The sequence below is a fragment of the Pseudopodoces humilis genome, chromosome 1 (genome assembly GCF_049639895.1).
Source record: "Pseudopodoces humilis isolate 2021_Gansu_Grassland_sample_001 chromosome 1, ASM4963989v1, whole genome shotgun sequence".
In the NCBI taxonomy this organism is placed as follows: Eukaryota; Metazoa; Chordata; class Aves; order Passeriformes; family Paridae; genus Pseudopodoces; species Pseudopodoces humilis.
The window spans coordinates 1,517,707-1,544,001 of NC_142200.1; the positions used below are offsets into that span (position 1 = coordinate 1,517,707).

Genomic DNA, 26,295 nt, shown 5'->3' on the forward strand with positions numbered 1-26,295 from the left:
TCACCGGGGTGGTGGTGGCAGGGCATTTACCTTGGCGTAGCCACACGGTGCTGTGGCTTTGCTTCCTGGTCTGCTTGGGCTCCACCCTTGGCGTTTTGGGGCTCTTCACAGAAAGCGTGGTGAGATCTGTGCAGGGAAAGAGCCATCTGTCCTAAACAGCTTGGATTAGATTAGATTAGATTAGATTAGATTAGATTAGATTAGATTAGAATAAATTAGATTAAATTAGACTAGACTAGACTAGAATTTTCAGTTGGAAGGGTCCTACAATGCCCATCCAGTCCAAGTCCCTGACCCATTCAAGGTTTACCAGAATTTAAAGCATATTCTGAAATCCAAATTCTGACAGAGCTGAGGCACTGACCACCTCTCCAAGAAGCTGTTCCAGTATTTGACCACCCTCTTGGTAAAAATATACTTTCTGATATCCAGTCTATGCCTCCCCTGGTGCAGCTTTGACCCTTTCCCACATGTCCTGTCCCCAGATCCCAGGGAGAAGAGCTCAGCACGTCCGTCTCCACTTTGCCTCCTCAAGGAGTTGCAATGAGGTTCCCTCTCACCATCATCTTCTCCAAACTGGGCAAGCCCAGAGCACTCAAAGGTGTTCCTTCCAGCCCTTCTCCAGCTCTGTTGCCCTCATTCCAGGACACATTCCAGGACATTCCCACCATTCCTAATTTGTGGGGCCCAGAATTGCACAGAATGTTTTAGGGGAAGGCACAGCAATGCTGGACACAGCGGGATAATCTCCCTGGACACAGCCCAGGATGTGGTTTGTCCCCTTGGCTGCCAGGACACACTGGTGACTCCTATGGAATTCCAGTCAGATTCCTTCTGCAGAACTGGTTTCCAGTCCCTCCTCTCCCAGTTTATCTTGTGCCTGGCATTGCTCCATCTTAGGTGCAGAATCTGTCATTTAGACTTGTTAAATTTCATCCCATTAATCATTAATTTAGTTATCTTTCACAGCTGGGGAATAAACACCCATCGCAGACTGCATTTCCATTTCTTTTCCACTTCACAAAAAGGTCTCTGGAAATGAGATATTTCTGTAGAACAGAGTCACAAAACTTTGGAGGAAAACAAACATTTTCAACCTGGATATTAAGAATTTCTGCTGAGCATGGAGAATACGGATGTGCAGCCCCGGATGTGAGGATTTTCCATGGACCAGCAACAGCAATGACCATTTTTGTAGACCTTGACCTGGGTTGAGACAGCAACTGGTTGAAAACACTTTGAAAAGGGTTTGGACAGATCCAGGTTGGGAGGGAATGGTTCAGTCTGGGAACTCTTGAATCCATTTGGAAGAGGAGTTTCCTTCAGATTACTCAGATTTCTCCTGCCTGAGCAATCCCACAGCTCAATGTCACACTTTTACACAAAACCCTCCAGTCTCTTCAAACATCTTCAGCCTTTTGCTATGCAACTCATCTGCAATAAATAGAATTTGTTGTTTAAAACTGATGTTGCAGAGCATCTAAAAAATTAAAGACCAAGGAATAATGGAAATAGTTAATTTTGGAAGGGTTGTCAAAGATCCTCTCAACCAACTCCCTGCCATGGGCAGGGACAGAAATGCTGAGGACGAGTCTCTGGCACTGAAGCTGACTAAAAGAATGGTCTGTGATTCTTTTTCCTGCCAAAACCCACTGATTGTATCCAGACTGCCACTGGAAATGATCTTTGGGTTGTTTTAACTCCTCTGCCACCCCCAGAAATCAGAGATCCTTGAGCTCAACCCATGCTGGTGACAGTAGGGTTGAGGAACCTCCAGTGCCCAGGGGTGTCCACTGTCAACTGTGACCTCTGGGCCTGGGCCTTGCTGATCCCATTCCTAGAAGGCCAGAAAAGTAGTAAAGTTGTTTGTATTTTGGATTACATGATTTTTAAGGAAATATTTTTCTCACCCTTTATTCACCCTGCATTTCTGGGGGGGGGTGTGTGGGTGTATCCCACCTCTGGTGCTTGTTAAGCAGGATCCTTCCAGGGAATGCAATGTGTTACAAAATGTCCTGGGCTTGATTTACCCCAAAATGGGCCTCAGAACTTGTACAGTAATGTTAAAAAAACCCCAAAAAACCACAATGAGACAATAAATTTGGGGGATACCCAGGGAGTGAATACATTTGAATTTTTTTCTGGTAATCCAAGTGTCAGGGATTTCTCGATTCTTATGGATACTGATGAAAACCCTGCAAGAATTTCTGACAGGGACATGCTGGCAGTGAATCCCTGCTTGCTGTGAATGCTGTGAATCCACAGATCTCCTTGGTAAAGGCAAATATTTCTTTTCCCCATCAGAAGGACGAGGAGAATCAGGGCAGAGCTGCCGCACTTGAAGAGCACCTGATAACAGAACGTCTGCTGCGAAAACATCAAAGAAGATAAATTAATTGGCTGGGATTATGAAGGGCAGGGAAACAGCTGTCTTTGATAGTCCATGGGTGTGAGAATGTTTCTAAATGCTCTGTCATTTTACTGCAAGGCAGTTGGAGCCAGTCCAAAGGCAATGACTGAACATGATCACCTCGTTCATGACAAGGAATTACCATTCCCTGCCTCCTCCCTGCAAGAGCAAGAGTGGAAAGGGTTGTCTTCCTAATTGGTTTTTTTTTAAATATTCACATCTTATTTCAATAGTCAAATTCTGATGGCAAGTCTGCCTTCATTTTTCTAAATAGGTCAGGTGTGTTCAAATTATCACCTCTCAATTAATGATTTGAAATCTTGGCCACACCTTCCTCTCTTTTTAATTATGGCATTTGAAAAGGTGTCCAAAAATAGTATTCCAAGCAGGATGATTACCTCCCTCTTCATTAAAGAAATAGTGGAGGTTACAGACAGAGATGACATTTTTTCTTGAATTTGTCTGTGAGAGAAGATGAATCTGTTATTTTTTGCGAGTTCAAAGGCTGCTGCCAAATGTAAATCCAAAGGCAGACTTCACAACTCATTTGGCACCAACTGGGTTTGTCCCTGCAAATACCAGTGTGTGGTGACCCCTGAGGAGAACAAATCCATCGCTCCACTTTCACTTCCCTGCCCTGGGTGAAGCCCTCATTCCATGGATTCCCTCAAGGCCAGATTGAATCGGAATGAAAATAAGCAGAGAGGAAGCAGGGAAACGTTTTTGCCTTTTCTGACTCAGACCCATGCTTGTCACCTCTGTTTCAGGGGAGGTGGTGACACTGCCCCAGCCGGGGAGGGCCACCAGCAGAGCTGAGAAATGTCCCAGGGCTGGCTCATGGTATCTTTGAGTGATTAATGTGGAGAACCACTGGAAGAGGTGAGCAGGTGCCTTTAAATTTCACTATTCCAGACATAGAGGTTATTCCAGTGATAGGGATGAACTTGTCTGGTGTAAAAAATTCTGGGAAAGGCACATTACAAGAGATTTTTCGTTGAGTTGATGGATTTTAAGGCAATGTCTCCATAAAATGTGGATGAGAAATCAAAGAAGCTGTAGAGGGAGGAGGTTGGGGTTGCAAGAGACTCTGAGCATCAAGAGCATCATCAGAGGAGTCAGAGCAGCACCTGTTCTGCAAGGAGTCCTGAGGAGGAGTTTGGAAAGGCGTTAGGAGAGCTCAGGATAAGGTCAGAAATGAGGGATCAAGGGATCTCTGGCACACCGAGCTGTCAAGTGGCAGGATGGAAGTGGGATTTGTCAAGATGCCATGCGATGAACTTGTCCTGCATGAGGGGCAGCTACAATTCATTGAGGGAAGTTCTGCAAAGGGCAGGAATTTGGATTGGTTCTAGTGGTAACGATGCTTTAGGATTTAAGCTTTTATATTTTTTTTTTATATTTGTAATCCTGTAATTCTTTAGTTTATAACTCTAAAGTTCATATACAGTGTTAGCTACTGTCTTCCCATTTTCCTCTGGCAAAATGATTCCCCTCTAGGCCTGGGAATCAGGGACACCTCACTGTCTCAGGCTCTGAGAAATGTATACAAAAGTGAGTTGTGAGGGGAGCAAACTTGAGGTAAATTACTTCAATACTTGACGTTGTAATTGGAAGATTAACCCCCAATATGCAAATGGACCAAACTTATGAAAGTATGAAAATGGACCTGTTGTCTGTTTTTTTGGGTGGGCTTCATCTGCCCAAAATGTACCCGAAGGCCCTTCAATAAATATAACTGCTTTTTATTATTTTAATTTTGTCTGGACTCTGTTTTTAGGTAGCCCCAAAAAGGCATCAGTTTTATAAGAGATAGAGAGCTAACTGGTCTCTCTCAGCTCTATTTGTCCTCAAAAACACCTTCAGTGCACAGCAACATGTGCATGATTCAGAGCAGGAATGTGGCTGGGCAGGGTGAGCTGGGAGTGGGCAAGCCTTCCCCAGCTGACTCTGTGAGATCATTTTTAGCCTCAATCTCTCCCCTGGCCCGTTAAAGTCGCTATCTGAGCATCTCTCCATGTATTGGGCCTGATAACATCTGTACAAGGCAGAGGAATGGAAATGCTGTGGAGCTTGCCCCAGGCCATGAAGGAAATTTGGAGCACAGCAAGGATCAGCTGGTCCCAAGTCCAGCTCACCCAGCCTCTCTGCCCCAGAGACTTTCCCCAGTGGTTTAAATCCGGTTCTTAATCAGCTGCTGAAAACTGGGTTGATTTCAGAGGAACTTGGTGACAGTTTTCAGGCTACTAAAGGCACTGGATGTAAATTTTAGTGGGCTGTAGGAAATACTGGATGGCCCAATCCTTATCCACAAGGATGATGAATAATGGTTAATTGTACCAGGGGGAAAGAGAATCATGAAGCCTTAGAATGGTGGAATGGTTTGATTTGGAAGTAACCTTCAAGATCTTCTTGTAGGCAAGGACAACTTCCACTAGATGAGATTGCTCCAAGCCCCATCAAACCTGGCCTGGGACACCTGAGTTTTTAGACCCTGTCCTCAATTTTAGGCCTCTTGAGAAGTGTGGAGAGGACAGAAGAATTGATAAAACTGTTCAAGAAGCAACTTCCTTGGGCAAAATACACCCAGCCTTGATTTTCAGATGAATACTCTGCTTGTGTGTCCTGCAGCAGCTCTCAGGATGTTTTATCAGCACCTAAAATGTAAATTATCACAGATTTCTGCACCCACAGAGCACTTTAGTGACAGAGGGTGCAGGGCAGAGCAGAGTGACCTGACCCGCAGTCCTGTTGAAATTTGTGAAGGGTTTAAAGCAGGAGGGGGAACCAACCTTTCTGCCAACGTGCAGTCCCAGCCCTTGGGAAAACATCCCATCCTCTTCCTGGTCCTGCCCTGGCCCAGCCCAGGTTCTGATCCACAGCTGAGTCATTTATCTGCCCCAGTTCACCACCTCCTTGCCCGTCCCAGAATTCACAGGGTTGTTTTTGAGGCTGCTCTGTCGGTGACCTGGATGGAGAGTGAGGTTTGGGGCTATTCCAAGTGCTGTGCCAGGTGCCACCAGTCCCACAGGGGGCTCCTGCCCAGTTCTTTACTGTGTCTGTCCAGTCTTGTCCTCTCCCAAGTGCACCTTCTCTAAACTACCTCGTCACCAAATCACAGAATCCCAGAATACCTTGGGCTGGAACCCCCTTCTAGACCAGGCTGCTCCAAACCCAATCCAACCTGACCTTGGACAATTCCAGGGATCCAGGGCTAGCCACAGCTTCTCTGGGAAAATCTATGTCAGGGCCTCACCACCCTCCCAGGGAACAATTCCTTCCCAAAATCCGAGCAATCCCTGCCCTCTGGCAGTGGGAAGCCATTCCTTGTGTGCTATACCTCCATCCCTTTTCCAAAGTCCCTCTCCAGCTCTCCTGGAGCCCCTTCAGGCACTGAAAACTCTCACCAGAGCCTTCTTCAGGCTGAGCAACCCCAGCTCTCTCTGTCTCTCCTTATTGGAGAGCTGCTCCGTGCCTTCCTACCTGTGTGACTTCCAGATATGTCCACGGAGAGGATTTATCTCTAGGTAAATCCAGATGAGAATAACTCAGTGGTCAATCCTGGACTCCTCCAGAGCAGAAACTGGGAGAAGAAATCATCCCTAGATCTTCTGAGTGTGTTTAGACATTGGTTCTCAACCACCAGAGCTTGGGAAAGCCACCTCGTGGCTCTGGGAAGAAATTCCTCAATTACATGCTCGAGGAATTAGACAGCATTGCCATGGGATCAACATGTTAAACTAGAGCTGAACAGCCTCCATTCCCAAAATTCCCATCCCTGGAAGCGTTCAAGGCCAGGTTGGACGGGGATCTGAGCAACCTGGTCTAGGGGAAGGTAACTCTGCCCATGGCAGGGCAGTGGAACAAGATAATCTTCAAGGTCCTTTCCAACCCAAACCATTCCATGATTTTATGAATGTGTTTGACAGAAGCTGGAAGAGGCTCTTTCACCCAACATCCCTGAGGACTCCGATGGCTCTGGAGCCGCCAGGCCTTGGCCACTTAAATTCCCAGTCTCCAGAAAAGACCACTGTAGCCAAATTGCTTGTTGGGAATGGCCTCTGGATGTGGGCTCGCCCAGGAATTGTTTCAGAAAGTGGGCACTGGGCGTGTCCCAGGTGTCAGGGACAAGGAGAAGATTCCCTGGAGTGGAGACTTCATGGAGTTGGTCACCCATGCAGGAAACAGCCTGACTGTAAGACCTACAGGTGGATGAGCCCCCTTTCAGGGATGTGACTCAGGAGGTTTGGAAAAGCCAGAATAAATCACTCCACTTGTCCCATATCCTCCCTTCACCAATAACCAGATTGGATTCCTATAAACAAGGTGGCTCATTCTTGATTTCCTCTGGGGAAAAACCCCTTCCCAGCTTCCTACAATTAGTAGCTTCCTTACAATTAGCCTTGCATCCCAAGGATTTACGCACTTTTGTCTTTCACAACAGCAGATTGGTGTCATTATCTCCTGACATCCCTTTGACTTCATCCCATATGGGATTTTGACCCTTGTCCCATGGCTGTGCATCCTCCAGGTGATGCATCCCCACCAGGGAAATGATTCCCTGTTGTTTCAGCCTCTGGATCCTCACATCCTTGGCAGCTCCAATAGGTTTTAAGGTGGAAGAGAGGAATGTGGGGCTCTTGGCCAATCTCCCTCCCCTTTTAATCCTCCCCCCATTGCTGTCCTGACTTCACAGCTCCTTAAATCCTGTTCTCCCACCCAGGGCTCTCCCAGATTTACTCTCCATGTTTGGTTTTTTTTTACTTCCTTGTTTTTTTCTTCCGATCTCCTCATGTGGCTGTAGCTTGGAAAACCCACCTCAGAGTGTCTCTCGGGCCTCTTTGTACAGTGCTTTTTCTGCTGCCTTTTCCAAAGGATCTCCCAGTGCAAGGTGGGAACATCCAAGTTTATATCCATAAAATAAATCAGCTGGAGAAGGCATGGGATAACTTTGAATCTGTAGCCATACAGAGGGGCTACAACTGTACATGAGAGATGTTAAAGAGTCTGCCTTGTACTCAGACACCTCACTGGTATTGAATCTCAGACCACTGGCCCTGGAACACTGATCCAGCCTGTCCAGATCCCTCTGCAGAGCCTTCCTGCCCTCCAGCAGATCAACATCCCACTCAGTTTGGTATCATCTGTGAAATTCCAGAGGGCGGTCGTGACCTCCTCATCCAGATCAATATATTTATTTATGATTGTCACCCTGAAAACTCAGCTTCTGTTATTTTATTTTTTTTTTTAATATATTGGCCTGACCCAAGCACTGATCCCAGGGGGACACCATTGGTGACCGGCCACCATCTGGATGTGGCACCATTCCCCACCACTCTGTGCCTGGAATCCAGACAGTTTTAAACCTAGCCAAGAGTACACATTCCCAAGCCCTGGGCTGCCAATTTTTTCAGGAGAACGTCATGGGAAGCAGCATCAAAGGCTTCCCTGAACTCCAGGGAGATATGTCTGCAGCCTTTCCCTCATCCTCTGGGCCAGCTACTTGGTCACAAAATGGACTTCAGGTCACATTGCACAGCAATGACCTGGGCTGGACATTGGCTGGACATAAAACCCCCACCTGCAGCTCTGCTGTGGCCACAAAGAGGTGACCGAGTGATAGACACGTGACACACTCACAGTTGGTGGAGAAATAACTTTATTTTAGGTGTTTTGCAGATAACATGAACACACATTTCCTTATCTGGTCGCACTTGAGCTTTGTAATAAGATTAAAGCAGAAGCCATCATATGGCAAAGAGCTGCCATCAGCTCCCAGGGTGCTAGGTGCCCAACACACCCCACTGCCCCTGGTTACAATTCCTGTTATTAGGAGGGTGCTCCAAGACTTTCTGTGGCCATGGGAGGCATCTTTGCTCCTCAAAATTTGTTGTTGACCACGATCCAGAGCACTCCGGCCGCTACGCCTCCGGCCAGCCCATAGCTGGACCTCACACTGCCCGCGGCGTTGACGTTGCAGAGGTCACTGCTGCAGCAGGAGATGTTCCTGTTGCCCACGTTGAAGTCCTGGTAGGATACTTCACATGAGGAGTCACATCCCTTGCTGATGATGCTGAAGAGCCCCACAACCCCTGGGAAGAAAGCAGGACTGTGATTACAAGGATTCAGTACAAGCCAAGCCTCGTGGAACCGAATAACGGGATGTTGTTCTTATCTGAGCTCGTTCCGTGGGACGAAAATTGGAATCACAGAATGGTTTGGCTGGGAAGGGACATTCAAGATCATCTGGTGGGCAGGGACACCTTCCACTAGGCCAGGTTGTTCCAAGCCCTGTCCAGCCTGGCCTTGGACACTTCCAGGGATGGGGCAGCCACAGCTTCTCTGGGCCCCACCACCCTCAAAGTGAGGCATTTTGTCTTAATATCCCATCTAACCCTGTCCTCCCTCATGTGAAGCCCAATCCCAAACATCTTTGGTGCATGGAGCCTTTCAGCACCTGGGAAACGGTGAAAACATGGCTATTCCCACTTCAGATGGCACAGTTATTTTTTGATTTGCTTCACAGCCCATTTTTTTGGGCATTTTTGGCAACTGCTGGTTACCAGCAGGTTTTGACCTCCAGGAGATCTGATCCATTCTCCTCCAGGAGATCTAAAATCCATTCTGTGCAATAAATAACAAGTTCTACAACATCTTGGCTCTCCTGCATATGAATGTCATGGATTTGCACATTTCCAGCTGGGATAATTCCTACTGGAGATACCACATCTACAGCCTGACAGAGAGGACCTTAAATGTGAGGTTTTTGGGGCTCTGTGCCCCATGTCTGAGAGCAGATCAGCTTTTGGCGCAAACCAGATCTAGAACAGAAGGATAAAATCCTAGTTTTTCAAGTTTCCCACAGACATAGAGATGAAATTTTGTCATTTTCATTGATTTCACCTCAAATCAGTGCCTCCTAACTTCACAACCAGGCTGGACCACGCTCAGCCCCTCCCACTTTAATTCCTGTTTGCAATTACTGCAAAAAATTAACCATTGCCCTTGCAAGCAAATAATTTTTGTTGCTGTGAAAGAGAAATAAATATTAATTTTGTGCAGGTGAAAGACATTTGCAGGCTGAGGTTTGCTGGCCCAAACCACCTGGAGTTTCCAGACTGGGTGAGCCTGGAGGGGACACCTGAGGCTGGGAAGATGTTTGGCCCCAACATCCCAACTAAGACATTTCCCACCCCTGCTTTTCCTTACGGATCACATCTGTCTTGCACATATCCTTCTCGCCACATTCCTTCTTCGTCAGGCACTTGGAGTTGCTGAGCTGGGATGTGCAGCTGTAGCACTGCAAAGATGAACCTGCAAGAGACCAAGAGGGGTTAGGAGAGGAATCAGGGAGTAATGGAATGGTTTGGGTCGGAAGGGACTTTAAAAATCGTCAAGTTCCACCCCTCTGCCATGGGAAGGGACAACTTCTACTATCCCAGGTTGCTCCAAGCCCCATCCAACCTGGCCTTGGACACTTCCAGGGATGAGGTAGCCACAGTTTCCCTGGGCAGCTTGATCTGGTTTTTTTACCACTTTAATTATAATAAAATATCTTAATTATAGTTAACCTAAATCCACCCTCTTTTAGTTTTAAAAAATTAGCCTACATCTTATCCCAACAGGACCTCCTAAAAATTTATCCAACTCTCCTGGAGCCTCTCCAGGCACTGAAAGGGGCTCTGAGGTCTCCCCAGGGTTTTCTCTTCTGCAGGATGGACACCCCCAGCTCTCCCTGCTCCAGAGGAGAGAGGCTCCAGCCCTTGGAGCACAGAGATCTCCGTGGAGATGTCCATGGTCTCCTCTGGACTTGCTCCAGCAGCTCCACATCCTTCTGATGCTGGACCCCAGAACTGGACCCAGCCCTGCAGGTGGGGAACAATTCTACACTTCTCATGTATCTTCAGTCTATCTGAAGCTCTCCAGAGAATTCTACCGAGTGCTTGCACTGGGAAACAGGATCATTCCTGGGGATCCTCAAAGGAAGGTATCTCCTCTGCTTTGGGAAAAAAAATTGGTGGTTTTGTTTTTGTTTTTGTTTTTGGTTTTGGTTTTGGTTTTGGTTTTTTGGATTTTTGTGGATAATAATATACCTGGCTGAGGTGGAAATCATGTTTGGCAGCTGCTGAAGATATTTTGGATGTAGTCAGTGCAGTGAGGGAGAAAAAAAAGAGAGCAGATGGGCAGCTGAGCTTGAAGAGGACCTTGGAATGGTTTGGGTTGGAGGGATCATTTCATCATTTCATCACATCCCTCTAGACTGAGTTTCTCCAATCCCCATCTGACCTGGCCTTGAGTGGGGGATGAAGCAGGAATTTGCAAAGTCTCTTCCAGCCCCTTGCCTCAGTTCTTAACTTTTTACTTGCCTTTTTCACCACGTCCTCCTAGAAATCAAAGTGCAAATGGCTTTCACCCCTCTCTGACCACCAGGTCATTCCCTGTCCCCATCCTTGGTGGAAACGTCACTCCAAAGGGGATGGAAATCAGTGCTGGCAACACCTGCTGGGCTGCTCTGTGCATCCAGGAAAGGCAGGAAAACCCTGGCAGCTCCCAAGCATCCAGCCCTGGTGAAAAATTGTCCCCAGAGGAGTGAGTTGGTGGTGTAATTATCTGTTCCTGTCACTACTTGTGCCCCTGGGTGTCACTGGAGTCTTGCAATTGTCAGTTGATATACATATATGTGTATATATGTATATATATATATATAAAAAATGTATGTGTATGTGTATTTTCTTGAGCCCCATGACCACCAAACTTACATCACAAATCCCCCAACTCAATATCCTAATGCCTGAATGACTCTTTTAGTACACTGGAAAGTCCTATTTAGAAATTAGTGAGTGAAGGAATTAACCTGAGGCGCAGAGGTCTCCCTCTGTCCAAGCCTCTCTGGTTTAAATGACAGAGGCAGTCACTGAGGTGAGGAGCCAAGCCCAAATTTGTCTGAGTGCTGCACTCTGTTCTCACTTTAAATTCTCACATTGATTTGACTTTTAAAGCAATAAAAGACAAATTTTGAGTGTTCTGATGGAAGCTGGCAGAGAGGAAGGTCTGAGGGCTGTGCAAGACCCTTCACAGCTTTTTCCTTAAACATAGTCTGCTGACTGAGCAACTGCTCAAATCTGATTCTTCTCTAGCAGGGAAAAGCTGCCTTAAACCCATTTTTTATCTTGATGAAGCTATAAAAACCTGACATTCTCTATACCCCACGCATTCACTCTATAAAATAAAGTATCATGGCACTGTAATTTTTACTGTCCTACTAAAACTCTGGAAATCTGGGCAGCATCAGAGTCCACTTTTGAAAGGAAGAGTCAGAAAAAAAAAGTTGGAGGAAAACTTTGCATAAATGTTGTAATTTTGATAGCCTGGGAAGAAGGAAAATAATCCTCCCACCCCAATTAGCCCCTCCCCTTCCCCCATAACTGTATGGTCTGGCATAAGAAAATTTGGATTTTGATTAATCCAGGATTCAGGATTTATCTTTCCTGGAAGCTGCTCTCCCCAGCACTCAGATCCCACCATCCCCAGGGCAGCCCTGTGCATTTTTCCCACTCAACACCCATCCGAAGGGAAATATCTTGGGATGACAATGCTCCAGCATCTCCTCCCTCGCCGCCAAACCCCGTCACAAATCCTTCTTGCAGACTGCAAATCCGCAGGGAGGGATGCGGGGCACATCCTCTGCGGGGTCTTACCTGAGTCCACGCACAGGAGCGCTCCCAGCAGGAGCACAAGGAAAGCCTTCATCTTGGAATAACCTCTCTGTGGCTGCCTCTCTGGGTTCTTTTCCTCCCGGGGCAGGTTATATATCCTGGGAGGCCGGGCGTGCCCGCAAGGTCATCCCTGAGAAGGCACCTGAGGGAGCTGCTGGCAGGACCAAGGGAGGGGTTGCTTTGTGTGTTGGGATATTTGCCTTTGGTGCCTCTCCTCTTTCCCTGCCACCCTCTGGGCTCCCCTCCACCGCTGCCACCCCCGCCTTCCCTCCTACCCTTGGGCAAAGTGCTCACAGGAGTGGAAAAAGCCCCAAATTCTTCCGAACAAGGCCGGCCTTATGCATTTCTTCTGAGCCACTGAGGGTGCAGTGGCACCCTGTGAACGAGGCTCTCCACCCCCGGTGCCACCCTGAGTGGAACCATTGTGTTTAAATCGAGGACAAAATGTTCTTTGGATCAACAGCTCCGGGTATTTATCTGCCTGTGTGAGTGATACTCGTGATAACAAGGTATGTGGTGGGGAGGTATGTGGGCAGATTAAAAGTGCATCGGCCTTTCCAGGTATAAAGGAGTTCATTCACCCTCGTTTGCATTTGTTTTCTCTTAAAAAGCAATGGCCAACTCTTATATTTTGATTGTTTGAAACCCAGAGAAAGGGACTTTGAGATGGATCTGTTTGGTGTTTTGAGATGTTTGATGATGGTTCTCTTTGTGTGCTCCTGTCTGGCATAGGCTGGGTGCAAGTTTGGGCACTTGACTCACAGCAGATGCGATATCAACAACCTAGGCTTGTCCAAAAAATGCCACTTCTCTGTCACAGACGGGGTGAGTTCAGCCACATTCCAGCCTCGAGTGTGAATGTTTGCTCTCGTGGGTTGAGCAGAGTCCTCTCCCATTCTTCACATCCTGTGACCACTTCTCAGGATGTGCCAGGGCAAAAAAACACAGGGTTTTTTTTGCTAAATTAAACCTTTAGTTTTTATTCCCCCCCCACCCCGGAATCTTGGGATTAGTGCTGTGCATTTCTTTCTTTCAGGGATTTATTCCCATGCAGTTTAACTCTCAGACACTTTTCTAAATGGAAAGGAAGGTGTGCAGGTGGATCATTTATCAGTGGCTGTGGGATGAAGGGTAGAGACTAAAACTCCTGCCCTGATTTAGGGCAGAGGAAACTCTGTTATAGGAGATTATTTGACAAATCCTAATTCTTCTGTGAGGATCTTAACCAATTCCATTTTTCACTCTTCTGTTTAAAAAATACCTAAAAATCACCCCAACACCTTCTTTCTGTGTCTATTGGCTTCTGCCTCATCATATTTTTACAGACCATATAATTTATAGCCAAGTTTTATGGATAAAAAAAGCCTTTATTTTTTCAGGCTCTGCAGTTCGTCGTTCAGAGGTATTTAAGGTTATTTTTCTTTTTTAATCCCTTAGGACTGTCCCTGTAGGGTTTGGCTTTTTGTGGTAAGGAAGAACAGGGCCAAGGGGGAAAAAAACACTCCCTATCAAATCCACCAGGGCCTGGAATTAAATATTTCTTCAAAAAAGCATTGATAAGGAAGAAAATCTCTTTCCATCTTTCCCAGTACCATTATTTTTATTATTTTTCTAACATCAGCCAGAAAAACTCAAAACTTGTGGTGCTGTGAGAGAATCTGACAGCTGAGAGCTCCTCCATCCCACAGTCCTGCTTGCCTGAGGTTGTGTGAGATCCCAGGAATTCCTGTACTCTTACATAAACTGTTGATTCTCACTGATTTTTGGGAAATTGAAGTGCAATTCCTGCCTGACTCCTGAAGATGGCAAACATACCCCATTATAATTCCACGTACATTAACACACAGTTATCCATAGGACTGGGTGTACGAAGCGGTGTTTTCTTTTCCTGAGGTTATAAAATTCCAAATTCATCTGCCTGCATGGAAAAGGCCATCAGTTCCCTCTGGAAATCTCATGATGTCTGCAAAATCCCTTGGAATTTGTTTATTTAATACTATTTTTGCTGTCACTGCAGATTCCTGATAGAGACAGGTCTGGAGCCCTCTGTTTGGGAAGGGGGAAACAGGAGTTGATTATTTTCTCTATCCTGGTTCTGGATTATTTGCTCCTGCCCTGTGCCAAGCTGGGAAAATGGTGATGGATCATGGAATAAACAGTGGTGTCATGGATCACATCGAGGAGCAGCCATGAGCTGGAAATTTGAGGAAAAAACAGTGAAAGGATTCCTGGAAAATCTGGACAGAGACATCAAAAGGAATTTTCTCCAATTTCCTGGTCATCTGTAGGGAAGCTTGTAGGAGGTCAGAGATCTTAGAATCACAGGGTCACAGAGTTATTTGGGTTGGAAGAGTCTTCAAGATGATCTTGTTCCACGCCCCTGCCAGGGGGTCTAAGCCCCGTCCAACCTGGCTTTGGACACTTCCAGGGATGGGGCAGCCACAGCTTCTCCGAGCACTGTGTTGTTTTCTCAGCATGGTCGTGCCTGTAACTCCTTTCCAGGATGCTCCGAAGTCCCTGTGTGTGGTTAAAATGGGCTCCAGAGGGAATTTCATTGTCTTTTCCATTCATGGATGGTGTTAACAGAGAGCTGATGCTGCCTGAAGTGCTGTTCTGCAAATCTGTGGGGCTGTGGGATGTTAGAGAAGGGTTTTAGTGACCAATTTTAGGCGTCCAAGTGGGAATTTCTAATGGCTGTTCACAGCCTCAGGAATATTCAGCTGTCCCAAATCAGAATGGGTGGAGAATAAATGAGATTGAGTCACCAGCTGGGAGTGAGGCAAATCCCATTAGAGACTCTTCTGCAAGGAGGAAAGCATGGATCCCAAATGAGGCATGGAAGAGGATAGGCAGGATAACAGATAGATTGAGTAAGGGGGGAGAAAGATTTCAAGAGGAGGAGATGTAGACATGTTCCCAGAGATGGATGGATGGATGGTGGATGGATGGATGGGTGGATGGATGGATGGATGGATGGATGGATGGATGGATGGATGGATGGATGGAGTTTAGATTGGATATTGGGAAGGAATTCCTCCTTTGAGGGTGTTGAGGCACAGGCTGCCCAGAGAAGCTGTGGCTGCCCCGTCTCTGGAACAGTCCGAGGCCACAACAGGACAGCAGAAGCCACCTGGTCCAGTGGAAGATGTCCCTGTCCATGGCAGGGGGCTGGACAAGGTGACCTTCATGGTCCCTTCCCACCCAAACCATTCCATGATTCTATGGAAAACACACAGGTTGTCCCCTATCTCAGCCTCAAGTATTTTTTCTCCAGCTCCCAGCTGTTTTCCACTTTCTTCTGTCCTGGGATAGACATGAATGATGCTGATCCAGCAGCAGGAAAAAGTGATTCCAGCTGCTCCAGAGGTGCCCTTGGCTGCCAGCAGAGAGAGGTTCCAGCTCCTGGAGATATTTAACACCGTTAAATATCTATCTGTAGATATTTAACACTGTTCCATGTCATGGCCCATCTCTCACTCCAAGGATTTATATCCAGGTTTGCTGTTCAAATGAGCTTCAGAGCACATGGATGCAAGGCTGGGATTCCTGCTGGAATTCCAGAGCCCAGCAATGGAGACTGGAGCTGCCATTAAGAGCAGGACATTGAGGGGGTGCAGGGAGGTGTTTGGGTCTCTGTCACTGGGCTTCTCAGGGACCTGTGGCTCAAGCCTGCCATTCTTTTCTTCTTCCTCCAACACCATACAGGGTTTGGAATTCCTGCATTCCAAGCGAAGTTTTTGGGATCTGTGGGTGCCCACAGGTACAGCCAGGTTGCATTACAAAAGCTTAATGAGCAAGGAGTCTGCTTGACCTTGAGTATTTCTCCAAGGGTCTGGGCACAGAGTGAAACATCCAGTGATTCCAATTTGGGATTTCTGAATTCCTGAGCCAGTGTGACCAGCCCTGGAGAAAAAGTTCACCTTCACATCCCACACATTCCTGGTGACATCCGTGAAATCAATGCAGGGCTGAAAATAGATCCCATCAAGGTGCTGATCTTGTCAGTGGAGCGAGGAGTCCGATGGAGAAAATTCCAAGGGCTGCAGGGATTGGAGATTCCCATACGATGGTGCTGTTGCCACATGGCTGGAGCTCAACCCGCTCCCAGCGTGTGGGAGCAGCCCCAGATTGTTTGTTTAAAAATCTCAGCAACTTCAGAGCATCAAAAATGCATTTGACTCTCTCTCTCTTTTTTTTTTTTTTTTTTTGTTATTTTGCTAATTGCTGAGCTCTTCTGCTCGCAAAAGACTCAGGGTGTGGGATCCCTGCCAGCTCCTGCCGGCGATGCCTGGCACATCCTGGAGTTGTTTGCAGGGAGAAAGGAGAGAATTTTCCTGCACCCACACTTTGGAGTTGGGGTGAAGGGTGGGGAGAGCAGCCTGGGCTGGGACAACAAAGAGGTTCTGTGCTTGTTCTGCCCTCACAAAAACTTTCTGACTTTTCCCTTACCAGACATTGCATCTTCCTGTGTACAAATGTGGCAAAATATTGGAAATACAGGCAGGAAACATGAATTTCCTGGGGTCACACAACAGATCTCAAACTAAGACCCTCAGCCACCCTTGATGAACGTTTACTTCCATCAGGAAAATTAATTTTCCTGGCCCCACAAGAAACCACAGAATATGGACAGGGAAGAACCTGAGATTTCCAGTCCAGCTGCTGCAGGAGGAAACACAGAATCACAGAAAAATTTAAGGTGGAAGGGATCATCCCAGGGCAGGGACAGCTTCTACCAGATCAGGTTGCTCCAGGTCCTGTCCAACCCTGGCTTTGAATCTGGGGGGGTAGAAAAGGGTGGTTCAGACATGACCAGCAAGGGGCCACTGCTCCTCCTGTGGCCACAGCTGCACTCAAATCCATGGCCTCTGGCCTCTCCTTTCCCAGAGAATTGTGGAGTCCTTCAGGTTGGAGAAGACCTCTGAGATCATTGAGTCCACCCATTCCCCCAGCACTTCCAAGGACACCACAAAGCCGTGTCCCCAGGTGCCACATGCTTCCAGGGATGGACACTCCACCACTGCCCTGGACAGCCTGTCCCAATCCTCCTGGTGAAGAAATTTTTCCTTACTATCCAGTCCAAAACTTCCCTGATAACTTGAGGCTGTTTCCCCTTGTCCTATTCCTTGGGGGAAAAGATCAATCCCCACCTCAGGAAGGCTTCGGCCCTTCTAATTTTTTCCCTGCAAAACCTCATGGCATCCTTGAAGTCCTGAGTTGTCTTTCCCTCATGCAAAGGTCATAAAATCTCCTTTTTTGTCCATCCTGCCCTTAGTTTGTGGTCAGTCCCCAGAAGTGGTGGTGCTTTCCCAATATAAACAAGGCTTTGGGGAAAAAAATTCTGCACAGAAGGAGCTCATCTCATGAATTTATGCATTGGGAAGAACGTTTTCTTGAGGGATCATTCTTGTCAGGGCTTTTTTTGTGGCTTGGTTCTGAAGTTGTTGACAAAGTGTTGGAAAATAGGATTCTGTGGACAAAGAAGAACTCTGAAGAAATAATGAAGTTATTTGAAGTCCAGGATGGATTTTGGGATCAAACCCAGTTATGGAGAGCAAAGATCCATCTAAATCAGTGAGTCTCCACTGAGGACATGGAATTAAGATGCAGGAGATACAGGATCAGTACTTTAAAGTCAGGTTTCCTTTCCGTGGAGCAGATGCTCCTCTATTTACAGGGGCAGGAATTCTGATAACACTTGTCTTTGTCCCTCTGCTTAGAACTGTTCCACTCTGTGTTAACTAATTACAAACTAATTGGGCTGGAGAGATGTGGTGGCATGAAGCAATTTGATTTTGATGAATTGGCAATTTCTTACGAAAACTATTTCATTAAAAAGTTGATTTTTTTTTTCCCCTGACTGCTTTGTCAAATGCTCTGATGCTTAGGACAGCAGAGGATGAGTTGCACAAACCAGGAGAGATAATGGGAATTCTGATTAATATCTGTCATTTCCTCCTGGTTTAACTGTTTAGCTGGAAAATCGATTGGAAAAACCAACCCTCAGTTGCTTGAAGTCGTTAGGAATTTGCTAATTTGAAAGCACCAGGGGGAATGGCTTCAAGGTCCCCCTGATAAAGGGCAGGTTTTGATGGAATACTGGGAAGGAATTCTTCCCTCTGAGGGTGGGGAGGCTCTGACACAGTTTGCCCAGAGAAGCTGTGGTTTCCCCGTCCCTGGAAATGTCCAGGACCAGGTTGGATAGGGCTTGGATCAGCCTGAGATAGTGGAAGATGTCCATGGCAGGGTGGTTGGAATGAGATGAGCTTTAAGATCCCTTCCAATCCAAACCATTCCAAGATTCCACAATATGTCCAGGGGGAAGCCTGGTCAGAAGAGCTTGGGGCATTGTCCAACACGTCCTAAAGCCAAACCTGAATTTGATTAAACAAATTGGATTCCCATCTCCATTTTTTGGCTAAATCTTTATTGATTCCCAGGAGCTTGGCTATTAAATAGGCACCACCATGCAGGCGGTTGTGTTTTGTCAGATTCTTAACAATAAATGGAAACACAAAAGGAAAAACAAAATCCTATTGTGTGATTCAGAGCTGCTCCCAGCAGTTCACTTTTGATTTTGTCGCCGGAATGAAATCATCCCTCTCAGCTCCCCAGGCAGGAGTCAAGGATCCCTTCCCCTGCCTGACCTTTGCGAATTGCACATCCTGCTCAGCCCTGACCTTTTCCAAGGAGCCACAGATCCCGAGCCCAGAGGTTTTGTAATCGATAGCGCAGCCAGCACTGAGCACGGAATTAACAGCTGCCTTGTCAGTCTCTCCAGCAAAAAGTGGGATGCCAGAGGATGGCCAGGAATGTGTCTGGGATTAAACAGACCTGATAGGAAGGAAATGGAGGAGATGGATTTACAGTCTCTGCAGCCCAGGCACAGCCAAAGGGGTGCAATTTTCATTGAATGACAAAATTATTCGGGTTGGAAAGGACCTTAAAGATCATTTCAACCCCTGCCATGGACAGGGACACATTCCACTATCCCAGGTTGCTCCAAGCCCCATCCAACCTGGCCTTGGGTGCTTCCAGAGATCCAGGGGCAGCCACAGCTTCTCTGGCAATTCCATTCCAGGGCCTCTGCACCCTCACAGCCAAGAATTCCTTCCCAATATCCCATCTAACCCTGCCCTCTGGCAATTTGAAGCCACTCCTCCTCGTCCTGTCTCTCCATCCCTTGTCCCAAGTCCCTCTCCAGCTCTCCTGGAGCCCCTTCAGGCACTGGAAGGGGCTCTGAGCTCTCCCTGGAGTCTTCTCCAGAAGAACATTCCCAGCTCTCCCAGCCTGGTTCCAGAGCAGAGGGGCTCCAGCCTTTGGAGCATCTCCATGGTCTCCTCTGAATCTGCTCCAGCAGCTCCACGTCCTTCTGCTGTTGGAGCCCAGAGCTGGATGCAGAATTCCAGGTGGGATCTCACCAGAGCAGAGGGAGACAATCGTCTCCCTCAACCCGAAACTTTTGGAATGAGTGAAGCTGAAAATCACATTGTCCCCTCAATCCTCTAAGCTCCCAGTTCTCTGGTTTTTTTCCTGCCTTTGGCCTCCTTCCCAGGATTCCTTCCTCTTTTGCTGAGCAAAAGGCATCATCAGGGGATGGATTTTCCTGTTGTCCACCTGGCTGCTGCTTCTAGGAGTGTTTGAGGAGCTGAGATCCTTTTATGGGACCCTTCATTTTGAGGTTTCTTCTCTTTTTGACCAATTTTCACACAACATGAGATTATTTCTAGAGCTTTGAGAGCTTTCTCCTAATTTAATTTGCTTGAATCTGGGCAGGGTGATGCCCAGGTAGATCCATGGGCAGACAGGTGGATGGACAGTGGATGGACAGAGGGATGGACAGGGCCGGAGCTGCATAAACCATATTTCCATAGACTAGGCTGAGACTTATGGAATTGTAGGAACAGCATCCAGAGGTGAATTTAAAAAGAAAATAAACAGAAAAAACTAAAAAAAAAAAAATCATCAAAATAAATGTCAAGGATCTCCACAAAGTATCAAGGATTATATAATTGCTGGCCAGGGAATAGTAGGGATGCTAATGGGAGCTCTTCCTCCCTTGTGGTCCACAAATCCTGTGTGGATAAAAACAGTCAGGAGGTTGGGAACATCCTGTTCCTCCTGTTTTGATGGCTCACATTGGATGGACCTTGGCTAATTTGTCTTCCCTGCACAAAGCAAGGTCGTTTGCTCTCAGGGGCATCGCCGCCTGCCTTGAATTAATTTTCTATTAATTACTGGAATGATTTGAGCGTGGATAAGCAGCAGTTATTTTTAGCAGTCAGACTGATTAGACTTCGGAGAGAACTATCTGGGGAAGTTGTGGGGCTCCTGCTGCTTGGGAAGGGGAGAACAACCATTCCCAGTTGGATCAAAGGGTCCTTCTGACACCGCTCCTTAGTGGTTTCACAGGGAAAGTAAAAGATTTCCTCCAATTTCCACCCCTGGAAGTGCTCAAGGACAGGCTGGATGGGGCTTGGAGCAGCTTGGTTCTGTGGAAATTCCCTGCCCATTCCCCATTCCCAGGGGTTGGAATAAATTGGTTTTTAGGGTCCCTTCCGACCCAAACCATTTTATTATTCCATGACCTCACCTGCACCTGGCATCCCTGATGAAATACCCTCTTGAACAATGGACAGGGACATCCTCCACACCTCCCGACCTTGGCTGCCCTGCCCTGTCATAATTTGCTTTTTGCTCTGTGTAAAGAGAGCTGATGTACCAGTTCGGCTTGAAACTCACTTGCTTTTACATATTTCTGTGTGAATTCTCTTCTATTTCCTCCTCTACTTTCTTTCTTTTTTTTTTTCTTTTTTTTTTTTAATAACACTGTTTTCAGGCCCCCAAACTGTCTGGTAATTACCCTGCCTTTGATAAACCTTTCTATTAAGCACAACTTGTAAATACCTTGCCTGCTCTAACTGCATTCAATTCATCATAAAAGCTCTGGAAGCCTTTTGCTTTCCCTCTTTTGTGTGGAAAAAATGGAAACAAGAGGTAAATTCACTGCTATTTTCAGCAAGGAATTAAGAAAAGGACTTGGATTCATAGATTTTTTTTTTTTTAATTTTTAATTAATATGATTATTTAAACTTCCTTTTCCAGGATTATAAATCTTAACTCCTAGTTTATATATTCTTTTATTTGTTATATTTTATCCCTAGTGGGGTTTATTTTGATCTGGTTTGTTGTTTTTTTGTTTGGTTTTTTTTTTCAGGGAATCAGAGGCTGCTTTGGGTGGAAGGGACCTTTGAGATCATCTTGTCCCAACCCCCTGCCATGGGCAGGGACACCTTCCACTATCCCAGGTTGCTCAGAGCTCCCCCCAACCTGACCTGGAACACCTCCATGGATGGGAAGGAATTTTCTTTCATCCTTCTTCCTTTAGGAGCACATGGCCTTGCCCAAACTCTGTTCAGATGAGCTCCAGGTCAGTCTCCATCTCCAGGAGATGTCCAAAAATCCCACCCTGTGCCTGTCAACACTGTCCAAACTCTCCTTGAGCTTCGTCAGGCTTGGGGCTGTGACCATCCCCTGGAGAGATGCTCCAGTGCCCAACCACCCTCTGGGAGAAGAACCTTTACCTAAAACCCAGCCTAAACCCCCCCTGACACAACTTGAGGCCGTTCCCTCTGGCTCTGTCACCAGACACAAGAGATCAGTGCCTGCCCTTCCCCTCAAGCTCCAGATCCAAGGAGGTCCCCCCTCAGAATCTTCCCCAGGCTGAGAAAAACAAGGAACCCAAACCTCTCCTCATCAAGCTTCCCCTCCAGACCCCTCACCACCTTCGTGTCCCTCCTTTGGACAATTTCTAGTATGTTTGTATCATTTTTATATTACAGCGTGTCGTGGTTTTAAACCAATAACTAAGAAAATTACTTATTTCTTGCTGTGAGGTATGGATTAGAACAAGAGCAAAACAGGCATAAAACTTAAAAGGGAAAAAAAAGAAAGTTTATTAACAAACTACAATAAGAACACCAGAATAAACTTCCAGAAAAACCTTTTCATCCCCTGTCTACCCACTATTCCCTTGTTCACATGACAAAAGAGACAAAAACCTTTGGAACTTTTGATGGTTAAAACAGTCCCAATTCTTGCTACAGTCTTTTCACCAGTCTTTATAGAGAAACAGAAGTTTCTTCCTGTTAATTTATGGAGTTTCACACAAGAAAAACTATTTTTGTTATAGTTTTCCATTGCTCTAATGTTAGCTGCCCAGAGCTGCTGTTATTAGAGCCCACTCCTCCCATTTTCACATCCCATGGGCCACGAGTCTAGGGATGGGATTTTTAAGGATAAGTTATTCAAAGGCAAAAAAGTCTTCTTCATCTGTTTCCGTGAGCTTCACCAGAAAACAGTTTTCTCATTGCCTCTCAAGGCTTCAAATCCTCCAGCACTTCACTGTGCCATAATTACTCTACTTTTTACTCAAAATTTACACTTTGAACACTCTTTTCTTCCCTATATACTGTCATGAATTAAAGGAGCGTTTTCAAGACCTTATTGTCCATTTCCATAGTTTTAACAGAAAGATATTTCAGCTTAATTAAAGCATCTTCTTAATTCTCTACCTTTTCTTTTCTTTCCTGTCACTAGTAGTTTATAAAGTCTCTTTTCATGTTGATCACTCTCTTTTCTCTGTCTGGATAAAAAGATTAATCCGCAAGTCTCATCTGGGAAATGAAAGAGTTAAAATCTTGCCCAGGCTGTTGTAGGTAGTTCTGTGGCCTCGGCCGGTGCAGGAGCTGGAGCCGTCTGCGATGGAAAGCTCCTCATGGCTGCTCTGGAGAGTGTAGGCGCCGCGCCCAGCCCGCTGCAGGCCCAGAGCCCTCTCTCCTTCTTCACTCAGCAGTCTCCAGTGAATCCAGCCACAGCAAAAAACCTGCAGCCGAGCCAGAGATCGGCTCGGCCCGGCCCGGCCGGAGCCCGGAGAAAACCCCCTCCACAGGGCCCGCATCCCCCGGCCGGGAGACGCTGGGCCCAGCCCGGTCCCCGCCCGGCCGCATGGCCTGGGCAGGGAACGGGAAGCCTGGGGCTCTGCCGCCCTTCCCAGCCAGGAAACAAAGAGAGCCAAGAGAGCTCTGGTTTTACACTTTAAGGTAGGGTTCACAAGTTGATCCCACTTTTCAATGGCCTAAACTGCTGTCAATTCTCAGCAATGACCGATAATTGGTCAGGAGAAAAGACGCCAGGCAGATCCCAGCAACTTAAACTTTCTTAAAGGTAAAGTAACTCCATGACACAGCGGTGCCCAAAGCTGCCCACAAATGGATTCTGAAGCCTCCCCTCTTTCAGACCAACCAATGACTTGTGATTCCTGAAGGTCCTGGAGATCCCACCTGGAGCAGGACCTCAGAGGTGGAAATTCCCAGTGGAGATGCTCACAATTTTGAAAACTTTTCCTTTATCTCTCCTGGATGTTCGCGTTTAAATGAAAGATGCCTGTTCTTTATTTAAATGATCTTCTGAATGAAGTTGTGGGAAAGCCTTGATAAATTTAAGAAATCCCAAAGTTTTGGGGGTGTTTTTTCTTTTCCACATCACGATGGAGCAGAACAAAGTGGAACAGTTCCTCCACTGGTTTTCCTTCTGTTTTAGACCTTTTGTCCTGCCCAGGAAACAGCTTATCCTCATGGAAGGATCAGAGCAAGGGAATGTTTGAAGGTTCAGCCTTTATGAAATTCTGTCTCTATTTCTCCTCCCCAGCCACAGGAGTTTCTTTTTTTTTTTTCTTTCTTTTTTTTCCTTCTCAGCCACAGCTGATCTTTGTTGCCTCCATGGATTTAATTATTATTTCTGGCAAAGCATGTGGCATTTTTTCACTTGTCACCGACATTTTTCTCAAGCCAGGTTTAGTTAGCTGGAGAGTTCACGTTGTGCTGCTCAGATTGATGTTTTCCATGTCTGGAAAAGCAGCAAATTTGCCAAAATATTTAGAAGAAAGTTACAAAAAAATGAAGTTTGAATTTTTTTTTTTGGTAAATAATGTTTGTGAATGTCTCCAACCAGGATCTTTTTTCACCTGGAGAAGGCCAGGGGAGGATTAGGTTTCACTGAAAATTTTGCCTGAATTTTTGTGGCAAATATTCCTTAAATCCCTGAGTGAAAAGTTCAGCCCAAAACCTATAAAATATAAAATATAAAACCTATATAAATATTTATCTTCCTAACTCCCACTGGCAAAAGGGTCTGAAGATCTGGACTGGAAGTTTCCTGTGATCTCCTGCAGTGCATGGGAATGCCTGGAACATTCTGATTCCCGCTGATTTTAAATGCTTCAAGAATGGATCCTCTTTGGGTCAGAATGAGAGAATTAGAGTGGCTCAAAGAGGAAAAAATAGTTTGAATTTCTCCCACTTCGAGTTCTCAGTTCACTTTTCTCCATCAGGACTCTTTGGGGATTTTACTCAAGGGAATTCCTGCTGTTGGAAGATGATGGAGCAAAAGTGGTTCAGGCTCTGTCGGGAATTTTGGTCCAGAACTTGTCCCAGATGATTTATGTTGCTTTTCTTGCAGTCCTTTTAAAGCTGGAGCTGGGAATGTCCCCCCTAAATCATCAGTGTAAGCCAGAAAAGTTTTGGCTTTGGAGGTGGGAGCCAATGCTGTGCTTTTCAGGCTCTGGAAGGTATTAATTAAAACAGGTATTAATTAAAGGTGAATGATCCAAGGCCTAGAGAAATGGGGGATGATCACAGAATCACAGAATCACAAAATGGGTGAGGTTGGGAAGGACCACTGGAGGTCATTTGGTCCATGATGGTGTCATTTTGCCTCATATATGGATATATTTATTTAAAATGAGCATGATTTTATTTCCCATCTCAGTTTTTGGGTTCACTAAATTAACAGACAATCAGCACAGTGCATAAATCCCCTGTGCCTGCCCAGAGAGATGTAAAATCACTGACTTTAGGGCAAATATGTGTCTTCTCAGATGGCAAAGAAACCCCTGAGCTGTTCCTCACCCCTGTTCATGCAGAGGAGCTGACGGAGCTGGAAAATCAACTTGCTTTTGGTTCCGATTGAGAGACCATAGAGATTTGGGATGCTGGGCATGTGGATGATGCTGGGGAAGAGTGGGAAGGTGCTGCAGGTTGTTGCCCACCCCATGGATGCCAGGACATCCATGCTGGGGCAGGACAGCCTGAAGGAGCACCTTTTTCCCAACAGGATGAGTCCTGTGACCCACCAGGCGTCCAAGATCCTCCTGCAAAAGCACTGCAGGGAAATTCTGTCCCCGAGTGTTCCCCAGCACTGATTTCACACAAGGAATTGGTAGGAATTGCCTGAGTCTTGCAGGAAAAGGCACTTTGCAGTGGCTGATTGCACTCCCACAGATCCTGTTTTCCCTTGGAATCTCCTTGGGGATTGCTGTTCTCAGCACAGGCTTTTCTGAGAGCGCACAGTGATTGCTCCCACGGGTTGAGAGCTTTCTCACCCTCCAAAAGGGCAGAAAAATGTTTGAAAAGCACTTTCCAGGTTACACAGCCTCTGATTTTATTTCCATCCAGCCCCTGAAGTCAGCAGGAGCAGCAGAGATCTCACCGGGGAGAAGGTCCAAGGAAACACAAGCTGCAGGAGCTGGGTAGGAACTGGGCCACTGAAACGGACTTGGTGATCTCAGAGGTCTTTTCCAGCCTTAATGATTTTTGTTTCCATGATTTTTGCACTAAATGTAAGGGAGTTTCCACCTTCTCCCTTTCCTTTTGTATGTATTTAACCTCTTCTCCCTCCCTTTGCATTTCAATTTTTGCCAGTCCGGGACAATATTTGTGATGCACTTGCAGAGGTCACAGGGGAAATGGATGGTGTCCAAGAGGGAAGGAGAGCTGGAAAACAAATTATCACAAGCACTGTGGAATTCATCCCACCACCATCCCTGGGAACGTTAAAAAAACATGGATATAGCATTGAGGGCATGGTTGATGGCGAGCATTGTGCTGGGCCGATGGTTGGACTTAATAATCTCAAAAGTCTTTCCCAACCTCAGCAATTCCATGATTTTATGAATAATTTAATTTTCCCCTGACGGAATCAATATGGAAAAAGTTCGGGAGCCCCCCCTTGAGAGAAGAGAGACTGGGCATTGAGTGTAGCCATTGGATTGGATATTAGGAAAGAATTCCTCCCGGTGAGGGTGGTGAGGTCCTGGAACAGATTCCTCAGATA

General features: G+C 46.4%; 1 protein-coding gene across 1 annotated transcript; it reads right to left on the reverse strand.

Annotated features, from left to right (window-relative positions):
• Window positions 1–8,049: 8,049 nt before the first annotated feature.
• Window positions 8,050–12,351, reverse strand: LOC102103168 (prostate stem cell antigen). The gene is made up of 3 exons (XM_005516874.3): window positions 12,106–12,351; window positions 9,617–9,721; window positions 8,050–8,499 (listed from the first exon to the last, which is right to left on the reverse strand). Exons 1-3 carry the CDS (start codon window positions 12,155–12,157, stop codon window positions 8,288–8,290), a joined length of 369 nt encoding a protein of 122 aa, XP_005516931.1. The 5' UTR covers window positions 12,158–12,351; the 3' UTR covers window positions 8,050–8,287.
• Window positions 12,352–26,295: the final 13,944 nt, after the last annotated feature.